At 42.9% G+C, this 26,193-nt stretch overlaps 1 protein-coding gene across 1 annotated transcript in view; it reads left to right on the top strand.

The window, feature by feature from the left end:
* Window positions 1-26,193, top strand: part of Dnajc5b (DnaJ heat shock protein family (Hsp40) member C5 beta) — a 241,546-nt gene that overhangs the window by 195,716 nt on the left and 19,637 nt on the right. The window contains exon 4 of the mRNA XM_052717461.1: window positions 5,269-5,395. Within this exon, the coding sequence (XP_052573421.1) occupies window positions 5,277-5,395 (119 nt within the window). The 5' untranslated portion in view covers window positions 5,269-5,276. The remainder of the gene's footprint in view (window positions 1-5,268; window positions 5,396-26,193) is intronic.

Here is a 26,193-nt window from a genome sequence, read left to right on the forward strand (position 1 = left end):
GTCATTTGCTCTATTGAATGTCTCCTTCCCTGGCAGAAGATTTTAATTTTATACAATGCTGCTTGTTACTTTGGAAAATTGTTTTCCTGAGCTGAATCTTTTTCCAGAAGTCTGGCTTATATCTTTACATCGAAGTGTTTTCCTTTATTAGTTTAGAGTTCAGAGTCTTATGTTAAGATCTTTGACATATTTTTAATTGACTTTTTATGGGTCAAGAGAGTCACATTTGCATTCTTTACATGTAGTTGGCAATTTTTCAAGCACTATTTGTTGAACACTTTCTTTATCCTTAAAGTATATTTTGGACTCCTTTGTCAAAAATTAGGTGGCTGTAGCTGTGTGGCTGTATTTCTAGGTTCTCTATTCTATTCTATCGGTCCATGTGTCTGTTCCTGTGCCAGTATCATGGGGTTTTTGTCACTATGGCTCAGTAGCATAATTTGAGATCAAGTACTGCAATACCTCCAGCATTGTTCTCTCTGTACAGGATTACTTTAGCTGTCATATAGATTATAGGATTGATTTAGAGGGAATGTGTTCTGTTTTTCTTATTCGGTGTGTTACTGTGGGCCTTGCTATAGAAAGCCTTTACTATGTTGAGGTATATTCCTTATATTCCTAGGTTCTCCAGGGTTTTTTTCCATGATGCACTTTGTCAAGGACCTCCTTCTGAGTCCCTTGAGATGATTGTGTGTGGTATTGTACTGTTGATCTATGTATGCTGACCCATCCTCAAATCCTGAATGAAACCAACTGGTCACAGTGTAGGAGCTTCTCACTGTGGTCTTGGATTCAGTCTGTATTAAACTGAGATTTTTTTCTATATTCATCAAAACTCTTCTCTTTTTCTTGTATCTTTACCTGGTTTTTGATTCAGGGTAATCCTGGTTCATAGGATGATTGGTGTCCCTTGGCTGTCATTTTTTCCTTCCTTTCATTTTCCTCCTTCTTTCCTTCTTTTTTGGAACAGTGTGAGAATCACTGATGTTGGCTCCTCTTTAAAACTAGTTCTTTTAAAATTCTGGTAGAATTTGGCAATGACTTCTCCAATTCTGTGGTTTTCTTAGGTATGAGACTCTTCATTACTATTTTAATCTCATTGCTTATTGTACATCCGTTGATTGATGTATTTTAATTATAGCCTCTTGATTTGGTTTTGGTAGGTCATAGATTTCTAGAAATTTATCCATTTGTTGCAGATTTTCCAGTTTATTTGAATGTGTTTTCAATTTTCCCTGATCACCTTGTGAATTATTGGTATCTATCATAGTGTTTCTCTTTTTGTCTTTAATTTTATTAATCTCTCTCTTCCTCTCTCTCTTCCTCTCTCTCTCTCTCTCTCTCTCTCTCTCTCTCTCTCTCTCTCTCTCTCTCAACTTTGGTTAAGAATTTGCCAATCCTGTTTTTTCAATTACTTTTTCAAAGAACAAATTTTTTGCTAGATTGTATGTATTGTTCTTTGATTCTCATTTCATTAATTTCACCCTTATTAATTTACATCTACTTATTTGGGGTTTGTCTGGTTCTTGTTTTCCTAAGGCCTTAAGGTAAGTTACTAAATTATTTGAGATCGCTCCAATTAAACATTTTAATTATGAGCAATTATAAATGTTTATCTTAGAACTGCCTTAGCTGAATCTCAGGTCCTATTAAGTTCTGGTTTTATTTTAATTGTCTCAGGAATTTAAAATTTTTCCTTGATGGATATTGTTTTCTTTAAGTGACCCATTGACCATTCAAAAACATGTTGTTCAATCTTAAAGTACTTGTATAGTATCTGTAATTTCTCTTGCTATTGCTTTCTAGTTTTATTCCACTATGATCTGATACATGAGATCACTTGAATGCTGATTTGGAAGAATTTCCATATGCTCCTGAGGAAAAAAGTCTGTCCTACAGCTGTTAGATGGCATAGTCTGTAATGTGTGTTGAGTCCATTTGATCTATGGTGCAGGTTAACTCCGAAGTTGCTTTGTGGATTTGGGGCTGGATGATCTACCTATTGGTGATAGTGAAATGTTGAAGTCACCATCACTATTGGGTCAGAACCCAGCTGTTCTTCTATGCCTCTTAATATTTCGCAAAACTGAGAACCCCAATGTTTGATACAAACATTCTTACACTTGTTATACTTGCCTTTCTTGTGTGTTTTGTTCTTCCTTTGAGACAGGGTCTAAAATTTGCTTGAAGCTGGTCTTGAACTCCCGATTCTACTCTCTCTGCCTCCTAAAGTGTCACAATTACAGATGATTACAGGTATGCATCACCATATCTGGCTCTGTTATATTTTCTTCATGGGTTGTTTCCATTATTATTATTATGTAGGGGCTGTCTTTATCTCTTTTGGATAATTTTGGTTCAGAGTTCATTTTATCATATCAAGATGCCTATGCCAACTGGGTTTGAACTTCCACTTGCTTGGTAAATGGTTTCCTTCTTAATCTGTGTATTTGTCAGTGTGGTGTTTTACTGGGAGACAATGGGTAATTGTATTTTTGTCTTTTAACCCAATCAGCTAGTTTTCATCTTTTAATTGGAGAGTTAAGGCCATGCAAATGTAGAGTTTTTATTGATAGAGGTAGTCTAATTCCTGTAATTTAAAAAAATGGTTGCATGATTGTTCTTTTCTTTCTGTTTGTGTTGGGGGTTTGCTGTCTTTCTGTTGTAGACCTGATGGTTCATTTCCAGCTTCCTTCCTTCAGACATTCCTCTCTACAGTTGTATTCTTCCCTATGCTTTCTTGACTGAGACTGTTCGTTTGGATGTCTCTTCCAGTTTTATTGAAACATATTAGTAAGTAGCTTCTTTTTGAGTTCTAATTGCCAGTACCATTCACGGGCGGCCGGGGGGTGAGGGGGTGGGGAGCTGCTATAACAGCAGTAACATCAAACTAAACAAAATATAGACATACACTTACAATTGATTAAAGCCTAGTCATACATCAGTTACCATAAAATAGCAAATGGCAAATGTAGAGCAGAGTGTATAGTGAAGTTAAAAATCATTGAGAGTAAAGGTAGAAATGCTAGCTGAATGAGATAAAGGGGGCAGGAGAAGGGGGAAATAGAGGGGCAGGGTAAATAAAGGGAAAAGGAGAAGAGTAGAGAAGAATGTTATAGAGAGGAAGAGGAAAGTTCAAGAACTTGAAAATAAAAATATTGCCCAACAACAGAAAAATACATAAGCAAAATTAATATAAGGATGCAAATCAAATATAAAACCTTAAAAAAGATAAAGCCAAGGTATTACTAAAAATATAGTAAAAAGGAAAGGAGTGGGCAAAAAGAAAAAGGAGATAAAAGGATTGCACAGGTGATGGTTATTGTTGATGACCAACTGAGAGGATCCAGAGTCGTCTAGGAAGCAAATCTCTGGGTATGTTTGTAAGGGAGTTTCTAGATTGAGTTCACTGAGGCAAGAAGACCCACCCTGGGTATGGGCAGCAGTATTCTGTGGATTGTAAGGAGAAGTAAACTAAATACTAGCATTTATAGCTCTCTGCTTCCTGACTGTGGATGCCAAGGGCCAGCTGCTTCACACAGCTGCTGCCATGACTCCATCACTACAACAGACTGTAGTCTCTAACTGTGAGCTCAAATGGCTCCTCCTTCCTTAACTGACTTTTATCGTTTGTTTGGTCACACAACAAGAAAAGAAACCAATACACATGCATCAACAGAATCAGAGGCACGGCAAAAACGAGGACGTTTCTCCTTTAAGACTAAAATGATGTAGAAACACTGCTAAGACCCCAGCGAAAGTGAAAGAGAAACACAACACAGTAAAGGGGGGGCTGCGGTGGCTTCCTTTGGGGTCCTCTAGAGCTGGAGTCTTCTGGGTGGACACAAGAAAGTGATGATCAGTTGGTTTCGTAGACTCTTGTCTGTTCTATGGTCTAGGCTGGGCTGAGCCTGCACGGTGTCTTCCAGAAGCTGTCTTCTTCATGTTACTGTCTCTCCTTCCTGTGTACCAAGAGATTCTGCTAGCCACATTAACCGTGCATCTTTGACCCAGCTGGGTTCTCACATCTTCCCAAAGGTGCCTCAGTCTGTACACTCTTGTGTGGCTAGTGTTCTAGACAGGCTACCCCCAATGTCCTGATAGAGAGGAAAGCAAACCCCTGAAAGCACTGAGACACATACAGATGGCTCTGCCTCTGTTCTTTCCTGCTAAGTATTAGGTAGAGAGATGTGACTGTTGATGTCAGGCAGTCCCCTGGAGTTTGAGAGGTCTCCATTGTGAACCTCGTGATAGATAGTTTGATCTGTCTCTAGGTGTTGACCTACCTGTTGACTTCAGGCTTGTGTTTACCCTCAGGGTAGCTCAGTTTTAAACACTGGCTCCCCTTCAAGATCGTGCCTAACCACAGACCTCTGAGCCGAGGGGCGGAGTGTGAAATGGAATCGCCCTCCACGCCTGACTTGGTCCACTGGAGGAGTCATTCAGTCTCACGGAAAACTGCAACTGGCTTTGAGATTCATGAGAACTGTGGGCTTGACTGTGGGGAGGATTGTCAGGCTCTTTGCGTTAGAGCTACGGGATGGCCTTTTAGATGGAGTTTCTGCCTCCCCCACTCCACATTGCAGAGCTGTGTGTAGGGTGCTTTTTGCTGAGTCGCCCTTCTGTGCCTCAGCACCTTTCAGGAAGTTGTGTTCACTACCTTGCTGAAGTCTCTTAGCTCTTTATTTTAGAATTAAAAAAAAACATTTTAATTAATTAATTAACTAATTATTTGTGTGTGTGTGTATTTACAAGGACACACATATGTGTGCTTGTGTAGAAGTCAGAAGACAACTTGTTGGAATGGGTTTTCTTCTTTTACCATGTGGGTCCCTCAGGTCAAGCACAGGTCATCGGGTTTTCTGGCAAGCACCTATCTGCTGATCTGTCTTACCAGCCAGGAGAGATGGAATTACATGGATGATTGTCCCCATGGCTAGCTAAATCTGGAAAATGTACACACATAAAAGATGCACAAATTTTATGCAAACAAAAGAAAACACTTGCATTTTAACCTATGAGAGCTGATTCTCAACACTTCTGGAATAGCTTTCTATGTAAAGGCCTGTTCTGTTTGTGTGGCTTCCTGCAGTCTTTGACTGGAAACAGCTTTTAGCTCTCAGCATTTTCTCCCCTCGTGTTGTACCTAGCACACAAGGATGCTTCCGATTGTCCTTTTACCCAGGGTTAAAACTGCACTTTCTTCCCTTGCGGGGGCGGGATCCGGAGCGCATCACCTTCATGGCTGTTTCCCCTTTGGTTTTGCAGCTTGAGAAATGGAGTGTAACATACCCAACCAAAGACAGCGGACGATGTCAGCAACAGGAGTAACTCTCTACGAAATTCTCGGCCTGCATAAGGGAGCATCGTGTGAAGAAATTAAGAAAACCTACAGGTACCCTAGAAGTGCTGGGGGCGGGGGACAGTTCCTGTGCTACCATTGGTGGTTTCTGGTGACTGGCAAGTGGCGCCAAATTAGAGACATAAGCTTCTTGCCAAGGCCAGGTGATCTGAATTTTGGACCCGTGTTTCCTGTTGTATAACATCAACAGTTCCGAAGAGATAGGCATAGCAGTGATCTTTGAAAGAATTACTGTGTGATGCCCAGTCTGAGAAAAGGATAATACTCTAAACTGGGAGAGGAAGTCATCAAGGAAGGAGGAGGAAGGAAACCTAAGCCAATCAGTAGCTGCACTTCAACCCATGTGCCGTGACACCACTACATCTGGTAGACAAGTTTGTCACAAATGCTGTACTGGCAATCACACTGTTGAAGCCTTTAGATCCTTTCCATAGCTGATTGGTCTCTAATAGTTACTGTAGGGAAAAACCTGAAATATCATTTTACTTAAAACTCTAAGGAATAAAAATACACATGAAGTATAAAATTGCTGATTTTAAACTATCAAAAATGAAGATAATGTGTATCTATACTTTTACCTTAAGACAGTTTTCATGGAGAGTTTGCTTCCTTTATCCTTTCCTGTCCAGAGAAGACAGTAAAAGATTAAACTGAATTTGTCTACAGTTTCTACCCATCTTTCTTTCTCCTCAGTCCTGTAATGAAAACATCTTGATGTTATTAAATGTCTTGTTTTCATGCCTGTAACCTATGTTTATTCTCAACTTATCTAGGCATTTTACAAGCTATTATTTAACACGGAAGTTCTTTTAATCTTTCTCTATGCTTAACATCCTGTATATAAATCACAATATCTATTCCCTATTGTTTCCTAATTGAGGAATAAAGCTCTTCTTTCATAAGACAAAATGAAGCAAAACTTGATCATTTTAATTAGTATCTTCTTGATTTTGTCTTGAACTGGATTTTTTTAAACTTACAGTTCTTTTTAAATTTGTGGAATTTAAAAAATTTGAAATAGACAAATTGTTAGTAACTTCTATTGTGTCGTAGTCATACTTGTCTTGGCTAAAAAGCCCCTCTCGATTACAATATTATAAAAAGATCATCTCCTTTCTCCTTTTAGTACATTTATGATTTTGCTTTGGCATTAAATCTTTGATCCTTTCAGGGTTTAGCTTGGTATAAGGAATGAGGCAGCATTCCAGACTTGGTTTTATCAACTCACTAGCCCACCAATATTTATTGACTTCTCCGATTTCACCACTGATGAGACCTTCTTTGGCCTTGAGCTTCACCAGGTGATGCACTGTGGGAGCTGATGAGGCCTCAAGAATCTTATAAAAGTGACAGTCCTCCAGGCCACCATTTGGATCCAGTGTTTAGAAAATGGCGGAGGCTGATTAAGGTCGATGGAGATCTTCTAACACACATTTCACTTGGAGTTCTAGGGACAGAGAAGTCCTTACTGCTTTGTTTACCATAAGAGCTTTAGAAGTGTGCCTAGCAGTGGCACAGCCCATGACTAATGAATGACCTCCTTGGAACATCACTGAATCTCTCCTAAGGTTTCAGGCTAAGCTGGTCTGTGGGGACATTGGCAGTGGGAGTCAGAGCAATTGCATTTGAGGTTTAATAACTACAAAAATGAGGAGTTAAGCTACATCAAACTTCCTTTCCATTCTTAAAGCTCAATTTACAAATATGACTTTTAATTGCCTTTATTAATTTTGGAAGCTGAGATTTCAGGTCATATCCTAATTAAGGCATTAATTATGCTGAGCTGCTTGCAAGTTTAGTAATCACAACATAAAGTCTTTTCATGTAATCAGTGTCTTGCCATTAATTTGGTTTTAATGTCAAACAAATATTATTTTTCAGCTGATTAGGGTACTAGCATGCTGCCCAGAGCATCTACTTCTATCTAAATTAGACATTTGTATTCTGCAAGTAATTCAAAATGTAGGAGCAGGCTGCAAATCCACTGAGAGTATTATTCTTATACTCAGAGATCTGGATTGAAGCAGTGAGAGCATAGTGAAATGAAAGGCCAGTTAAATGTAATAAAATTACCAACTGCTGATCCATATGCTGCTTGACCTCCATTATAATCCTTGGTTGTCCTCTTGAAAACAAGATGGAGTTAGGAAGTTTCTTCTTTTACCTTTATTCTTACTTTTGAATAGATATTAAACAATATATTCATTGAGTTAAAATAAAAACATACATGTTCCAGGTTACCTCCTTGCATACCTTTGTGACGAGACCTAATGCCTATATGAGCACATAGAACTTCTATGTGGGCAAGATGGAGTAGAATTCCCTCTCCCTGCCCTTCCTGATATGCTTGGCTGCAGTTCTTAAGAATGATACAAGAGACAACTAAACAGAACTTTGACAGCTAGAAGGGGTGAACTGGCTGATGACCTCAGGATCAAAGGATTAACACAGCCACGAGCATCCTATGACTCTTCCACTCCTCACCTATCAGAAGATAACCCAGTCAGGGTGTTTTCTCAGTTCCCACCTGTTCTTGCAGCAGAATAAACCCAGGTAGCCTTAATCTTTCTCCAATTGAAGACATCACCCAATAACCCTAGACAATCCCTGCATGATAGAAAGATTGTCAATTAAAAGTCCCTTGACCATAAGGATAGGGAAGCACTTTCATGTCTTATAGCCTGAGGCTCCCTCTTCCACTCAGAGGCTCCGTTTGGCAGAGGACACTAGTGCGAGGACTTCTACAGTAGTCCTGAAGTGTGCCTTTGTCCAAGGAGGTCAGAGATTCCCTTCCCCCACCTAAAAGCAACTCAGCCTAAATGAAGTTCCACTCAGCTTCCCAGGTACTATAGAGAAGGATGCCAAAAGGCTCAAGGAGGGTGGAGAGTTGGCTCAGCAGTTAAGATCACTGCCTGCTCTTCCAGAGGACCCAGGTTATCCAGCATTCACGTGGGAACTCACAATGGCTGTAATTCTAGTTCCAAGTAATCAAATACCCTCTTCTGGCCTCAGCACCCACACCAGGCATATTTCTGGTACACAGACATACAGGCACATACATACACATAAAATATATACATCCATACACATAACAATAAAGATTTAAAAGAAGAAAGGCTCATGGGAGACAAACTAGTAAAACAAAATAGCACCATAAAAGCTCTGAAAATTAGATTCTCATTGGCACTACCCACAAAAGTAGACTGAGACCTACTTGTTAAACCTAAGCGGGTGACTATTTGTTATAATTTTTAAAAAAGTAGAACCCAAATTCTCTTAAAGTTACAGTCAAGATATCCAGACAAGATTTAAATCCCTTTCATAAAATGAACTAAGAAAGTCACAAAGTGAATGAGAAAGGTCACCTGACTCCCATACTGACAGGAGACAGAGACTGAAAGTCAAACCCTGAGGGGGGTGGGGAAGGACTTCACAACAAGCTACAGATGATTATGAAACAAATGAAACTAAAAACCACAGGAAAGAATGCTCACAGCCAAGAACCAAATGGACTTTTCCAACTGAGAGGTAACAGAAGCAATGGTAGCAGGTTGAGCTGGGTAACAGTGGGGAGGACTCAGAACAGAATCCCCAGATTCCAGGGTGAATCAGTAAAATTTACCAGTCTGAACAACAGAGAGAGAAAACAACCAAGGTTTGGGATCCATGGCTCAGTAACAGATTCCTGTGCAGCACTGGAGTCTCGGGTGGAAAGAAGAGAGAGAGCGAACTGAAGGAGTATTTGAAGAATTAATGGCTGAATCTCCCCAAATTTGGAAAAAAAAAAAAAAAAAACAAAAACCCTATGGTTATAAGAACCCAAGTGAACCCAAATAGGCTAACAAAAGGAATCTAACCCAAACACGACATCATTAAACTTCTAAAAACTAAAACCAAGAAAGAGACTTGAAAGAGAATATACTGTCTATGGTGAAGCAGGACCTGGAGTGACAGTCCTGAAGCAACAGTCTGGAAGGACGCGGGCACAGCACTCTTCAAGTGCTGAAGGAGAGCCGCAAATATGGCATCCTGTGACGCTGTATTTCAGCTATCGGGAAATTAAGCAAGTTAAGAAGTCCTCAGACAAAAGACATCCAGAAGAGTTTATCACTAGTAGATCTACTCTTAGGGAATTTCATAAACTTGTGTGTGCCCATACACATGTGAGCACACACATGCACACAATGCATGCCACATACACACATACACACACACACACACACACACACACACACACACACACAAATTTAAAAAGAATTACTTCGAAAAGTTTTTCAAAATACTGGAAATAACAAAATGAATGTCATATCATCAAGAAAAAATGGAGAAAGTTGAAATCAGAGTAAAATAAGACTACCCTCCCTATGAGTTTCCTAAATTATGAACTGTTGGATCAAAAGTTACACTACCACATGACACTTTTGATGGTCCTAGATGGCAGTGAGATTTACACACTTTACTAAAATTAAGAAACACTAATACCAATATAGTCACAGATTATTTGAGGACTCCCACCAAAAACTACTAAGAGAACTATGTAATAACTCTACAAATAATCAACATGTAATCCTGAAAAAATGCTCAGATAGCCCACAAGAAGACAAAAAATAGAAAATGGGAGAGGAAATAGCAAACAGAAAACAAAACAAAGAAAAAAAACAGACTTAATCCTTAACACAAGATGTATATTGTCAGTAGCCAATAACATATATCTCTTTTCTTAAACAAATTCAAATATGCTATCCATCCCAGGTCATTCATTACATTTTAACAATATACCTCAGCAATGATCAGCTCAAAAAGGCTCTTAATCATTTTGTTAACTGCCATGGTACAGATGCCCCATGGCCTCATCAGTTTTCTGTTGACAATTGTGGTTTTGGTGTGACATGTGCCCCATAGTTTCTATGTTCGAAAAGTTGGTACTTAGCTAGCGGCACTGTTTTCGGAGGTCACAGAACTTTTAGGAGGTGGAAGCTTGGTGGAAGAAGTGGATCGTTGGAGGTGGGACTTGAAGTTATGAAGTCTGGCCCTACTTCCTGTCCGCTGACTGCTTCCTAGGTACAGATGCCATGTAACCAACCACCTCACTCTGCCACTGTGCCTTATCTGCCAGGAGGGACTACATTCCACTGTGCTGTAAGCCAAACTAAACCTCTGCTTCCTTAAGTTCCTGTCTGCCAGGTGTTTGCCTGCTACAGCAAAAAAAGGTAACCAATTAGGTGGTTGCCCTTCAAGGCTGTGTTGTTAAACAGTATTTGAGCTTCTCCTAGAGAGAAACCCCATTGTCCCAGAAAATCGGGGAGGGGTAGAAGAAATGAAACAATCTTTGTTTCCGTTCCCTTCCCAGTTATTGTGGGTTCTAATCCCAAACCCCCAAAACAAGGATCCAAAGGATCCAGAAAAACCATTTACTTGCTCAGTCCTGGTTATTTCTGATTAGGGATCTGAAATTATAGCATCCTCACTGCAGATAAACAAGGACATGGGATCTCACTCTCTGGATGGAAGAAGGAGATACGTCCTCTAAGAGGGGTATACGAAATTAGAAAGGAAAGTTTGGGCACCTTTAGTCCTTTATTCCTTTAGAGAATTACCACAAATGACTGCTTCAAAGACCTCTCCAAGCCCCTCCCATACCTGTGGGTAAATCCGTCTCAGGGTCTGAAAAATGCCTTTTCCTCCTAATTTCTGAAATTCAACCCTTCATTAAGTAGCTGATCTAGTAGAGTGCCTTCTCCCTCAAAGACAGCTGTGGGAGGGGACAATAGGAAGGCTTTTACTCTGTCAGACTATCAGTCACCTAAGTAAGCTCTTGCCTTGTTGAGATTTTGTAGAAAGAAATGAGACCATTTTTCTCAAAGTCTGCGGAGCCCTTTGTGAGAAGGCACAGTGGAAATACCAGGTGCCATTGTGATCGAGCGAATCTCCTCGTCATCCTTCTCGGTCTAAAATTAGCCTGCCATTTGGTGCTACTGTTCAAAGACCATTCATCTAGCCAGCACAGGTGAATGCTCGGGCTGCGTCTAAGTGACATATTAGGGAAAGTGAAACCCGTGGCGCGTCTTCTGTCACCCTCAGCAAAGAATAAACTGTCTTTAGCATTGAGGACTTTTATCATTCCAAAGACTTTAGTAGCCGAGGCTCATTTAATCCAATCTTCTTACAGATCGGCGAAAGCATTTCATCTTTGCCAGTGTTTGCAGGAGATGAGCAATGTCTATTTATTCCATCACTTAGAAGTCCTACCACCTACTTAATGTATTGTTGGAAGGAGGCCCTGTGAAAATGCTGATGCCCCCAGAGTGTCAAAGGATAATCTCTCTTCCCCTCATTTGTCCTAACTTTAGCAGGTTTTGCCTTCCCAACTTAGTTTCTCTGAGTCAGTAGAGTTCGTAGGAAGTTCCTGAATGAAGCTGGTGAAAGAGAAGAGAGATGTTAGTGAAAAGTGAGGTGGCCAGACAGCCGGGGACTTAACAGGGACTTGAAATGAGGGACTCGGGTATTTTCAAGTGACCATTTCCGCTAACTCAAGAACCTGAGTTGCAGTTTCTACCACCCAAGTTATTCTCCGGAACCAAAGAACCAGGTCGTTCCCACTCAGCGGTGTCCTCCAAGCCAAGCTTCCACCCTGCCAATGACACCACTTTGCCAACAGCTCAGTGGGTGTGTCTGTGGCCACTGCCTGACTCTGGCTCTGGCCTGCCACTGCCGCTCCACTGCCACTCGGTTAGATACAGCTGCCCTGCATCTGTGTGCGTCGCCCGTGCGTGGCAGACAATGTGGGTGTTCCCTAATAGCCACCTGAGGCTTCAGGTCCTCTGACGACTTCTGGCCCAGAAGTCTCCCCTAGTGTTGAGACCTGAGCCTCTAATCCCTGGTGGTGGGCTGTGACCTGGGGAGGTATGGAGCTGAGTATAGAGACTGATTCCCCCCTCTTCTTATGTGTTCTGTTGAGCTCCCTAAGGGTAGCTCTCATTTCCTATAGGACCTGGATATGTGCTCAAGGATGAGCCAGAGACCAGCAGCAGGGATGCTCTCTTCAGAATCCCAGTCCTCTCTGACAGGTGATGCTCCTAGGTCAAGGTCATCATGCCTCCTTCTTTCTTGTAGATGGATTCTTTTCCACAAGATTTCAGTCCCACACCATGCTCAGATGGGCATCTTCAAGGCTGCCCCACTGGTTCTCCATGTACTCATTTGAAGGAAGCCCTGGGGTTGGCTTAGATTCCTTTCTCAAAGGCTGCTGCCCCGACTTTCCAAACGTGGCCTGATACGTCAGATTTCCAGCAGTGCGTGAGAAGAATGTGTGCAAGGATTCAAAGGTGCCGTCCACCTGTAGTTCTGCAGCCAGGCTACCTTAAATAACTTGAACTGGGTAAACTGGCCAAATTTAACACTTCAGCCCTGCTGCTCCCGCTGCTCAAAAATCCGTCGCTTGTGTGGTTAGAGTCCCCCTTCTCGTTGACACCAATGAGCATATAAGCATTCTCACTCCAAAGCCTCTGGAGTGTTGTTCTGTACCTCACACTGCAACGTATTATAACAGAAGTCAGGAGGGCTGATGGAACTCTTAGAGATCTCAACTAGGTCTAGGGAGTCTCTCTGACAAGAGCAGTAGCTTCATCCAAGCAGGTTTTGTTCATTATCCCATGAGTACTTACCGAGCACCAACTATGTGCTGGACTCTCGTCTAGGTACTGAGAAAATAGCAGTAAGCCAGTTGGATCAAATGCTTGCCTCGTGCAGCCTGTATCTGGGGAGGCTTACTAATAAGCAAGGGAGCCGTGCAGCCCGACAGATGTTAACTGCTGTGGAGAAAAGCAAGGCGTGGCAGGAAGGTGGGCACATTAGGCATGACCTGGAAACTGCCTATCCTCTTCAAAGTGTTCCACATGGATTTTCACACTAAATTCTTCTAAGTATGAAGTAGTGGTTAGGAGTGCAAAGTATGAAGCTACAGAAGCCAGGACTTAACCTCTTTTCCTCAGCCTTATTTTCTTCAAAAAGTAAAGTGGATAAAAAGTACTAACTTGAGATGGCTCCTGAGAATCATAGAAGATGCCAAGTGCCAAGTGGTTCACCCAGGTCAGAGGGAGAGTCAGATAAATAGACCCATTGAACAGAGTCATCAAGCTCGGCCAGGACACGGGACAAGGCAACTCTGCTAGGAGCATATGTGTGATATCATATTTTGAAATATTTAGTTTCCACAGAAGACATTAAAAGATTGGGGGCCGGAAAAGATGGTTCAGAGGCCGAGAGCACTGGCTGCTCTTGCAGAAGGTCCCAGGTTCTGTTCCCAGAATCCATATGGTGGCTCACAGTGTCCACAACTTCAGTTCCAAAGTATCTGACACTCTCTTCTGGCCTCTATGGATACCAGGAATGCATGCAGTGTGGATACGTACACACAGGCAAAACACACATCATCTTTAAAAGATTGCTACAGTTGCTAGGGGTATAACTCAGTGGTGGAGCACTTGCCTAGTAAGTGCAAGATGCCAGTTTGATCCCCTAAACCACAACAAACGCACGAATGAGTAAGTAAATAAGTAAATGTAACTGCTATTTAGCACGCTGGTGCTGACCGTACTGTGAAAATCGCATCCCTTGAACGTTTAACCTTCGCTTTTTTGTACTAAGCTAAAAATGAGTTTCTCAAATTTGTTTTACGGGATTACAAAAGCCAAACAAGTTAGAACTCAATTGAAGGAGTTAGAGAAGAAAAAAGAAGCAAAAGCAAAACTTCAATTGAGGTCTAACTTTTTTTTTTCCAAAAAAAAAGCAAAAGAAAGAAGGGAAGAGAGAGGCAGGAGACTAAACCATGGGGTGCTCAGCAGGTCCCCTTTCCTGCAAGGCGGGGCACTTTCTAAAGGCTCCATGACTTGCTGCTGTCCCTTTGCACCCGGCGCCTGACGCCAGACCGCCTTTTCCTTTTCTGCACCTCCCACTCCGTCAACTTTCTTAAGGGCAGACACGCCCCTCCCACTGAGCTCCCAGCCCCAGCCCCATGCCGACATTTGCCTGATGAAAAACTGAAGCGATCAGCAAGTATATTTTGATTGTGTGGTTCTGCCTGCGCACTCCTTGATTGTGTTTTTATTTTCAGCTCTTCAGAATCGTTTCTCAAATGATATACTTAACCATCTTGCCAGATGAGAAGTAGTCAACTAACCCAGCAAATGTAGATGGGGGCAGAAGGTCAGGGAAAGGCCATGTCTTCTGTTTGGGACACAGTGAGAAGTAAACAGGAGGTGAGGGAAAGGACCCAGAGTCAATTTAGAGAATGTAAGTTTGAAGTGTTCAAAATCTCACATGCTGGTGTGGTTGCTCACACTTGTGTTCCTACTATTTGGCAGCAGGAGGCAGGAAGAAAGGTGTGAATTCAAGGGCAGCCTAAATTCCATAGTGATTTCTAGACCCTGTCTCAAACAACAGCAACAACATCTTATATGTTATATAAATGCTAATTTAAAATGTTTAATTTTTGTGTGGGGTGTGTGTGTGTGTGTGTGTGTGTGTGTGTGTGTGTGTGTGTGTGTGCACGAGTGTATGTATATGCACCATGTGCGTGCAGAAGATTGTGGAGTCAGAAGAGGGCATTGGATGTCTTAGAACTCCAGTTATAGGTGGTTGTGTGCCATCATATTCGTGCTGGAAACCCAGTTCAGGTCTTCTGCAGGAGCAGTAAGTGCTCTTAGCAGCTGAGCCACCTCTCCTGCCATAAATGTTACTTTATATTTACACTAATATTTATACTTTTAAGGTTATACAGAAATAAGATAAAGAAATTGAAAATACTAGGTGTCCATAGCCTGCCTGGTACAAGAGCCTAGCAAATGTCAGCCCACTGATTAAGAAACCACACTAAGATCTCATTCTTTCTTAGCTCCTCGGAGGACAAGGACAGCCAGATGAAAGGAAATTGGTTTCACACATCACTGAAGTCCCCATGCTCTGTGGACCAGTTTAACCTCTTGTTGACAAGGTATCAAGTGTCTTTGTTCACAGAGCAGCAGGGAATTCAAACAATGCTTCTATCTCATTCTCTGTCACATGGAACTTTCTGGAAAAATTATCCCAAATTCGAAGTTGAGAGTCTCCTGAGCGAACCAAAATGAGGCAATGGCTGGTTTCACAAGGAGCAGGAAGAGTGCCATTTCTGTCGCAACTCCAGTCTGTGGTGTTTTTCCCCATCTTTATTAGCAATTACAGGTAAAGAGAGAGGCTGCTCGCGAATAAAGCGTGACTGTCAGGGGAGTGCACAGCTAATAGAAGAATTGTAAATATTTGCAGGGCAGAGTGATGATTCAAGCTCACAAGATTAATTGAAATTAATCTCTATCAGGCACTAATTTGTTTCCTGAGTTCTAAAAACCTTCCACTAAGAAGTATGCAAGGCCATGCTGGAGACAGTTGGGGGGGCGGGGGGGCACGTGACCTGCCTTCTCCTGAATGTCTTCATCTACTCTATCCTCTTGGCTCTTCTGGGAGCACCAACCTGTCCTTCCTCAGCACTGGGAACATTACAATCAACGGCATTTCCACTCACTCAGTATTTATCCCATGTCACATGCTTATGTTATACTGGGGAGCATACTGAATTTTTTGTTAATATGAGGCCTGTGTTTTGTTGTTACCTCTCATCATGGTCTCTCTGATTTTGTTCCTGATTTGCTCATTATGGAATATGTATCTTGCTAAGTTTGTTTCTGCACAGTAAGCTCTTTAAACGGGAGGGACTACATGTCTACATACTCACGGCAGACAGAACACGGGAGCCTTTGGCAATCAGCAGAGACAAACGGAGTTCATATAAATTAAAACCAAGAGCTTCCCATCACTTATTCCTAGCCTCTTCCCATCACTCACTCCTAGCCCCTTCCCATCACTCATTCCTAGCCTCTTCCCATCACTCACTCCTAGCCCCTTCCCATCACTCATTCCTAGCCTCTTCCCATTACTCATTCCTAGCCTCTCCTTCCCATCACTCATTCCTAGCCTCTTCCCATCACTCATTCCTAGCCTCTTCCCATCACTCATTCTTAGTCTCTCCCCATCACTCATTCCTAGCCTATACACTGCTAGATGCTAGAGAGAAAAATCACAGGAAATAGAACTAATAGTTATAGTTGAGTAATAGAAAAAATGAGTAGATTTTTGCTACAAATCAGGAGCTTTGAAGAAGTCTATGACAAAGATGGAGATCTACACGAGATGTTAGAGAAAGCTCCCTGTGAAAGTGAGAGTGGAGGTGTGGGTGGAGGCCGGAGGACAACTGTGAGTGTCATTTATCAGGCATTGCCCCTGCATTTTGATGAAGCAGTCTCTCACTGACCTAGAACATGCCAAGTAAGCTAGTGGGTGAGCTCCAGAGTTTTCCTAGTTCCTGCCTCAAGGCTAGGATTGCTAGTGGGCACCAACCAGACCCAGGTTTTGCTTTTGTTCTGTGTCGGTTCTGGGGTGCATTCAGATTCTCAGCAAGGGAAGCTCTTTGTCAACAGAACTACCACCCCAGCCCTGCAAGAACAGATAAATATTAGTATGGAAAACAATCTTCATCGCATGTCCCCTGTCCTCATCCCATACTTGCTTCCCAGGTCAACAATAGCACTGGAAGAACTGGACGCCATTCCAGTTATCACTAACAATTTGGGTACCAGAATGATCAGGAAATAATCTTACTTGCAAAGAAGTATTCTTGATTGATGTGCCTGGTGGCTTACTGGAAGACTCAAGGACTTACTCAAATCTACTCAATCTAGTTCAGCAATTATAAGGATGGAACATAGTGGTTGTGGAAACATTTGTAGGCAAATGTTTTGTCACTGCATCCTTGGTCAATGGGGAACAGCTCACTAAGAAGCATGGGAGGTTCTATTATGGAAGAATCATGGAATGGTAGAGAATTGGATGGTCTAGGGAATGAGACTTTGGAACAAGTCATGTCATGGCCCTCAGTAGCCAGAAGCCACTCCCATGCCTAAAGTTGTGCTCCCATTTAGAGAAGACCCACGAAGGCCTGGAGTCACTTCTGACTGATTTCAAGCTCTGTGTATGAATGCTAAGGACAGGCAGAACTGTAAACTGTCTAGATGAGTGTCAAAGACATGCCTTAACATACACAAGACCATTTGCAAAGACTATGAAATTTCTGGTGCCAGGTAGACAAAGAATTCCATATCTGATCTTCTAGTTGATTATTAAGCCTATGCATACAAACTTTACAAGTTAGGTCAGAAAAGTGACTTTAACTAACAACTGTAACAACAACAAAAATCACAAGGAAAGAGAGAGTCTGGTTTGTTGAGTTGCTGCAAATATCCAGTTTGAAATGTCTAGTTTTCAAAATAGATGAGGCATGCAAGTAGGGAAGTATGGCTTGTACACAGGGTGAAAAATTGCGACAGAGAATCGGGAGGAGAGCTGTGATACATAGGAGAGCTGTGAAATATTGTCTTCTAGATGGCTGCTGCTCACATACACTCATGACAGCTGTGGTTACCTGTGCAAGACTTGCACAAGGTCAAGCCAGTCAACATTTCTGCATGGATGGGGGAAGGGTTTCTTAAGTGCCAGCCATAGCCCAGGAGCTACTGCCAGTTGATGGATGCTGAGGTAGGAAGAGTCACTTTTTTAGGAGATGTGGCCACTAGAAGGTTGTCCATGCCCACTGGATGCTCCCACACCATGCACATATATAGTCAGCACTAGTTGAACTCAGAGACCTAATAATAGTAATAATTAATAATAATAATAATAATAATAATAATAATAATAATAATAATAATAATAAATGACAACAACAGGGGACATGAAGTTGAGAGAGAGATGGGTTGAAGTGGAGGGTCCTGGGTAGTTCAAAGGAGGTAGTAGATGTGGATGTAGATGTAACCAACCTTCTTATTAAATAAGAAACACAGAACCAATGCAAAGAAGAAAGCCAAGAGGTCAGAGCTAAGAGCTAAAACCTTACCCTTCCTCCTGCAGCTAGCTCAGTTGGTAGAGCATGAGACTCTTAATCTCAGGGTCATGGGTTCGTGCCCCACATTGGGCGCCACGTGGATGCATTTGGAATACATTGTACATATGCATGGAAAAATTAAATTTTCCAAGAGTAAATTTAAAAAATCTTTTTTAAAAATCAAAGAAAGTATACCTTAGAAAGGTCTGACTTGGGACATAACAGCACAGTAAAAACTCTAAATCAGCTAATTCAAATTTACAAAGGCTAATAAGGAAAATGGTGTCTAAAGAATGAATAGAAAGGATGAGAATAATGAATCATCAAACAGAGAATGTCAATAAAGAAACAGAAATCACAAAAGGAATCAAGCAGAAATTCTGGGATTGCAAGTTCAATAACTTCAGTGAAAAGTTTAGTAGAAAGGCATGATGGGAGATTGGAGATGCAGAGGAAATGCTCACTGACCTCAAATGCGGCCTACGATCATCCAAAGTGAAACAGAAAAAGGAAAATTAAGAGTCCAAGAGACTGCTGGGCACCAGGTCTCACAGCAGCACACAGATGTCAAGTGTCTGAACCTGTTTTCTGTCACTCGCCCGTGGGCACACTCTATTTCTTTATGTGGGCTAGGTTTTCCTACAGGAGTCAACTCTGAGCTGGCCACTTCCAAATCAGGTGGACAGCTGAACAGAAAAACAAGTAGCAAGCTGAAGAGAGAGTGCAGGTGGGAAGGGCAGGTGGGCAGGCTACGGGAAGACTCGAAGCAAAAAAGCCACAGGTGTGTCTGCACCCTGCGGTCACGTTAGAGGAGAAATGTACAAGCTGGGAGTGGAGGATGCAGAGCTGGAAGAGCAGCCCAGGACCCGGTGTGGAAGTTTGAAGTGGGAACATAGGTGGACCAATGGCTTTCAGATTGAATATGTCATTAGACCCTTTATCAGGGAAAGCAGGTCATCAATTTTCACATCAGGTTAAACTAGCTTTATGCTACAGTTATAAATCAGAAGATAGATTCTGTATACAAAAATACAACAAAATGAATTTCCAGTAAGATAATAGCAAAATTATAAAACCAATGGTTCTCTGACTTCAGTGTACAGCTGAGTCAGCTGGGTGACTTTACAACCATGAGAAACTCCAGACCTGAAGAACCAGACACTCTAAGATCAGGGCCAGCATGTGTGAGTCTCCTAAACAATACTCCTTCACACATGGTTCTTAGCAATGGATGTTGAAAACTGTCCAGGCCAAGGAGAAATGACAGGCCCGGAAAACTACAGGGACAAAAGATTGCCAGTCTATCCTTGGTCCCTTGTGACAGACAGCCCTCCTCCGGTTTAAGGGTAATGAGCACAAACTTTCTGGGTTCCGTCCACTCTCCAGTCACGGTTCCTGGAATCTGGGCTACCTGATGGTCCATCCTCCTCCTTCCTTCACTCACTTGTAATGCGCTGGCCCCTTGGTACGAAACACCGCTTTTGCCAAACTTGGCAGCAAGAGCCCCTCAAACACCTTGTGCCTGCCTGCCTTTCCCCATCCTAGCCTCTCAAGCCAGGACCAGAAAAGAACTGAAAAGACATTCAGGAAGCCTAGAGAAGAAAGGAGCTGCCATCAAACATTGCAAAAAGGTCAAGTGTAAGAGGGATAAAAATAAGCCTGTGCGTTTTCATCCAGAGTGTCATAGGAGGGAGAGTAAGTTGGGGAGAGAACTGAAAATAGAAATCAGGTTACAGTGGGTTGAAGAGGGAATGAACATCGAAGAGTGACCTTTTGTGTAAACTGTGCTTTGAAGGAGTGTTATGGTAAAGGGGAAGAGAAGAACATTTATAAACAAAGGGAAAGATGAGGAAGCCAGGCCTGATGGCAGGGGTCTGCAATCACAGGAAAACTGAAGTAGGAAGACCATGAGTTCAAGGCCAGCCTGGGATACATAGTGAGTTCAAGGCTAACTTGAGTAAGTTAGTGAAACCATATCTCCGAATACAAAGAAAAATGGGGAACTCTTGGGCTACAGATTGGCAGTACACACTTGCCTAGACTTTAAAACATGACCTAGCAAAGTGTGATTAGTGCCTTGACCTTAAAACGTGACCTAGGCACGTTCTATTACTGAGGAGAAGGGACTGGCAGAGACATTACTGAAAACACTAGAGTTGGGAGTGGGAGCCTAAGATGCTTTAGGATCCACTCAGGTGAGCAGAGGGAGGGCACAGTGGGAGGAGAGGGAGACAGCGGTGTGCTTACTCAGAAGTGCGGAGGCTGAAGAGTGTGGATTGCTTCTTTCTGGTAATCTTTTTATCCTTCCCAAGTCAGAGGTGGGATGCCTGTTGAGAGAGGATGGGGGAATTGGGAATAGAGGCGTGGACATCTCTCTTGAGGCCATGAAATGGAGTTTACTGAAGTTGAACTTTGACAGGCAGGCCTCATGGGAGACCAGCCAAGGGACAGAGTGTATATTTTTACTGCTGGTTGTTCACAGGGTTGTAAAATCTTGTCCAACAATGCTGCGAAGCCTGGAAATAGGAGAGCCAGCCATAGTCATCTTCTTGGGAGTGTGACAGGAAATCATTTGAGGAAGTTGGTAGGATTTGAGGAGGGTTCAAGTGTATGCTTCTGATGTTCAGAAATTAAATCAACAAGACCTCCAGTGTATAAGAAAAAGGTCCTGTTAGGTTTTGAAAGGGAGTTTAGGGGAAAAAAGTTTTAAATGAGAGCTTGACCCACAGATGCATGAGAGGACGATGCTGTGTGTTTACACTGAAGGGCTTTGAAGAGGAGAGACTGACAGGCGTCGTGCGCTGCCAGCTAGGCCAGCTACAGGTGTTACTAGGACCTGCAGGGAGCTATGGGCAGTTCGTGGTCCCTGCAGCTTGATTCAGAAGGGAGCAGCCATCTTGACCTGCTGGGTGCTCTCACTAGGACCAGTGGTGGGAGCTCCAACCGGAAGCAGGAAACAGGTACCAGGCTGAGGAGGAGGTATGACCAGCCATTTCTCCTCCAACCTAGAGCTTTTGTCTCTCAACAGTCACAGTTCAGTAGAGGTGGCCGACCTGAGAAAAGAATGTCTTTTCCCTCTAGAAAACGGTGAAGTTAGAGGCCCAGAAATTGTTGCTGGGGGCTTGCTCCATATGCAGAGGTGGACAAACATACGCAGCCTTCAGACTCTCTGCAAGCTGAGGCAGGAGACATCATATGCAGCATACCAAGATCTTAGTGGTGTCCGAAGTTCAGGGTCTCTTTCTCAGATTAGCATTTGTACAACCAGAATAGAAAGAAGCCTAGAAAAAAATAGAAGCCTAGAGAGTTGGAACATATTTATCTAATATGCTAACGCAGACACTCTAGTGGGTTCCATTTTATCAGGGTTTCATTTTCTCTAGGTCCGGGAAATCCATAGAAGACCATTGCAGCAACCAGGAATCTGAAACACAGTGCCACCAATAGGCATTTGGACTTTTGGAAAGCCTAAGTGTTGATGTGTTTTTAAAACACTCATAATTTTTTTTAAAAATTGAAAAAGTCAAATTCACGAACATCTCTGGTACAGTGGCATCACCATCTCAACTGCCACTAGAGGGCAGCACTTGACTCTTGATGCGGTTCTACAGTGCACAAAGTCTCAGACACAAACGTCTTTGGCTCCTCCCTGTCCTTGTCTCCCGCTCAACAGTCTGAATCGCAAATGTGACTGTGGATCCCACAAAACTAGGAGAACTTCTTTAACAACAGTGGGGGGGACTGCTCAGCTATTGCGTCTGCAGCTGTGGGGAAGTTGCAGGGCTGTGTAGTGTGGCCTTTCGCCTGCCCCCGTGGCTTCTTGGTGCTGAAAACACTTGAGTCATGCATTATGGTAGCAGGTGCTCCAGAAAACAACACACAGCAGGGGTGGATTCAGCATCTGCATCTGCGATGCGAAGCCAAATGGTGTCCTGGCCTTTCTATTTTGTCCTTATGATGTCCTTATACTCTTCTGGCCCCGTGGAGCCTGCTTCCTTGAACACCACAGCATTCTCATTCCAATCTCCTCTCAGCAGCCCACGGAATTAAATCGTCTTGTGTCGAGGGCCGCTGACCAGGGAGCAACATACAATGTAGTTGTACAGGGTTCTGGGAGTTAGAGAACCAAACAAGGGAAGGTATGATCATGATAGGCAGCAAAAGCAGCTGATGACTGCTTGGTACAAGGTTGCACCGGAAACAGTCCCTCCTGCACGAGGTCCACATGCTGACAGCTAGGAGGCACCATACTGAAGGACAAGGGCTAGGGAACCCCAAGAGCAGAGAGGGTCAGCAAAAGCAATACCACTGGGTCCACAGCAGAGTCTGCTCGGAGAACTTCCCCAGGTCTTGCGGCTCAGGGCTGAGACACAGCCCTGTGGGTGTTAATGGCCAGCAGATGCCAATGAGTTCTTGCAGGATGTGTAAAATAGGAAGGTTCCAAGTGACTAAAAAGCTGCTTGTTTGGGCTATTTTTAAAATAATCGGATGTGTAAAAAATTTGCCTTTGGCTTTGGCAGGCTTTGAGCTAATGGGTCTCAGCTGCAGGGAAGGAAGAGCCTGGGGTCAACCAGCAAGCTCATTAGTTGCGCAGGCTAGGAAGCTCGTGAGATTAGCAAAGAGTTGGAAGAGGATAATCCGGAAGTTCCTGGCCATCACTGACTAAGTAATCCCTACTAGTTCTCTTGCCTGTGAGAGAAACAGGAAAAACTGGGAGGAAATAAGTGTCTCAAAAGCACTTGACAGTGAAGAGCTACTGACCGCTCTGCAGTCTGAAGGGAGAGAGGCTGCATGGCTGAGCAGGCTTCTGACAACTCCATAGGAAGGGAGAAAACTGTATAAATGGCCCAAAGATGGGAATTCTGAAGTTGTATTGCGACACTAGAATACCACAACTCAGGACCAAGAGTACCAGAAGCAAATCATCTGTGGCTGGAACACCATTGGCAGACCTCAATAAAGGTGGCCCTATGGTGACCTCTTGAATCAGGGCTGGGGTTCTGAGTCCTTTTCGATAATGTGTCAGAAGTGATGGTGGTACAGGTTTATAATCCCAGAACTTGGGAGGTGGAGGCAGGGAGATCAGGAGTTCAAGGCCATCCTTGGCTACCTATTGAGTTCAGGGTCAGCCTGGGAGACAGGAGAGCCTATCTAAAAACAAACGACCCACCTGCTTCTGTTTTGCATCTGGTTTTACGTGAGCACTGTTTAAGAAATCTGACTTCTCCAGAACATCCTCTTTTGTCCTGTGGGGTAACCACATGGGAGAGGGTACTCAACTGAACTTCCCCAGAAAAGGAAAGTAGTGCTGAGAAAAACCGTTCCCACCTCTTCCTTTCTGACTGTAATATTGTAAGTAAATAAATAAAATGCTATTGTTTTAAAGGCTTTAAGTCTTAAGCTGTGGGCTGTTAGGCATGGGTAACCTCTGGGCTACCACTAAACTTTTAGATACCTGTGTAATGAAGAAAATCTTGGTTCATTATATTGGGTTCAGATGATCCCCCAGACATCTAAAAGTAGGAGATAAATTGCCGTGCAATGTGAGATTACATCTTGATCTTCAAATTGCTACTGGGAATATTAATATTAATTAAACTAATTAATATTATCACACAGAGATTGTGAAAGCCAAGACAGCGGAGTTAGAAGTGAGGCAATAGAACTATGGGAACTTCAAATGTTAGAATTATCAGATGCGGGTTGGGGATTTAGCTCAGTGGTAGAGCACTTGCCTAGCAAGCGCAAGGCCCTGGGTTCGATCCTCAGCTCCGGGTGAAAAAAAAAAGAATTATTAGATGCAGATTTCAAAACAAATATGATTAAAAAGATGAAAGACAAGATTGAGAATTTGCACAGAAAGTCTCTGCAAGTTTTGTGACTATGTGTGAATACATTTACAGGCTAATGCTATCACATTTATACCCAAATGTAGAAGACCCAGCCTGGCCCGAGCTCTTGGTCCTGTGTTGGATGCCGACCCAGGAACTCAGACTTACCTGTCATATACTCTGCAACTCCAGAGCAGAACTTTTTTTTTTTGGGGGGGGGGGCATTGAGACAGGGTTTCTCTGTGTAGTTTTGGTTCTTGTCCTGGCTCTTGCTCTGTAGACCTGGCTAGCCTCGAACTCACAGAGATCTGCCTGGCCCTGCCTCCTGAGTGCTGGGATTAAAGGCGTGCGCCACCACCGCCCAGTGGGACTGTTTTTCTAATTAAACTTTTTTTCATACACTATAGTTTGGTCAGTTTTTCCCCTCTCCCAATCCTCCTCCTAACTTCATGTTTGTGTTCTACCCTCCAACATGCAACACTTTCTCTGTCTCAAAAACTAAATAAATAAACTCCTGTAACACAAAAAGAATCAAACAAACAAAAACCCAACAAGATTTTTTAATGTCAAAATTAAAAGAAACAAAAAGCCCAGTTGGTACTGACTCTAGCCCAGTTGGCTCTGCCATGGGGGTAGTTTTAGAATACAGGAAGAAATCCATGGCTCCATCTTCTTTTCAGCAGCATGCAGGCAGATTTCTGAGAGATCAGAAGGAGCACAAGTTTCATGGTCCAAAAGAAATTAAGGTATCTTTGAAATGGTAGCCACAGAAAGAATCTGAGGAAGGGGGGGGGGGCATGTATTGAGCAGGAGAAAGGCATCTGAAGACACAGCCATGCACAGTGGAATGTGGCTGAGTACGCCCCCAAAATTCTCCTCTGACATTCCAACCTATGGAGGAAGAGCTGGGTGAACCCATCAGGATCTGCCCCAGGAGACTGGAGGCTGGGGAGAGTAGGAAGTAGGTCTGATCCGAGAGTGTTAGCCATGGCCAGTTTATCTCCCTTACGGGACACTTGTGGAAAGCACACAAAGGATTGGAGATGAAGTCCAATTCTAGTTGAATACCATACCATTCGTACGCAGAAAACTAGAAATACCTTTAGCACAAATACCTTTAGCACAAACAAGCGATTGTTCTATTTCAATGTAGTCCAAGCTTCCTCAACCCTTAGGTCGACTCCGTGTTTGCTGGCTCTGGAGATAATCCCCAAGAAGGTGGGACACTCAGTGACTTCACCTGCTTCAGCAGTTGTAAGATTTTGGCATCTGCCCCTGCTTTGCCGTCTGTGCCAAGGAATCTCAGAGCCAAGAGCGTCTGCCAAGAAGAGTCAAAACACCCCTGACAGCCAGGACTTGGCCTTGCTACAAATGGAGGCGTTCCAGCCCTCCAAATCAGCCAACACCATTGTTAGAGGGGTGTGATAAATGGATTGAGTGCATCTGCCCTTGCGAGCTGACGGAGATCCAACAGGGTAAAAAATGACAGGAAGCCAGGCTTCTGGCAGAGTCTGGGTAGGGTGTGTAGTGTCCCACTGAAGCCTGGAAACAAGGCAAGGCCTATCAGAACCATTTTCCAGGGAATCTTTCCCTTCCAGGCAGAGGTCGTAGCCCTTCCATTTGATTGGATGACACGTGGTGTCTTGAGATCTAACCCGGAGAAACACTATGCATGGTGAGAATTCCAGGAGTGTTATGCCATAAAGATACATGTGTTTGAAGAATCCACTTGAGAGGCTGAGACAGTGAACACTGTATTTACTCTGAAGACATTTCTTTAAACTTCTCTAACCCCCTCTGGCTCAGTGACAGGTCATTTAAGGCAGCAAAACCTGAATTTCCAGATGTCCCAAAAGAACAGATTTGTCACCAGAGCTTCAAGATGCTTTGACAAAAACGTATATTTATAATAAGCAAAAATAAAGCAAAGAATCACCTATAATCCTAAGTACTGTTAACTTACTGTTAATAAACACTGTCAATTTTAGTTGTTACCTTCCATTTTCCTATTTCCTACTTTTTTTAACCTTTCT

Source organism: Peromyscus californicus, unplaced genomic scaffold (assembly GCF_007827085.1).
Source record: "Peromyscus californicus insignis strain IS unplaced genomic scaffold, ASM782708v3 Scaffold_5__1_contigs__length_169319896, whole genome shotgun sequence".
NCBI lineage: Eukaryota > Metazoa > Chordata > Mammalia > Rodentia > Cricetidae > Peromyscus > Peromyscus californicus.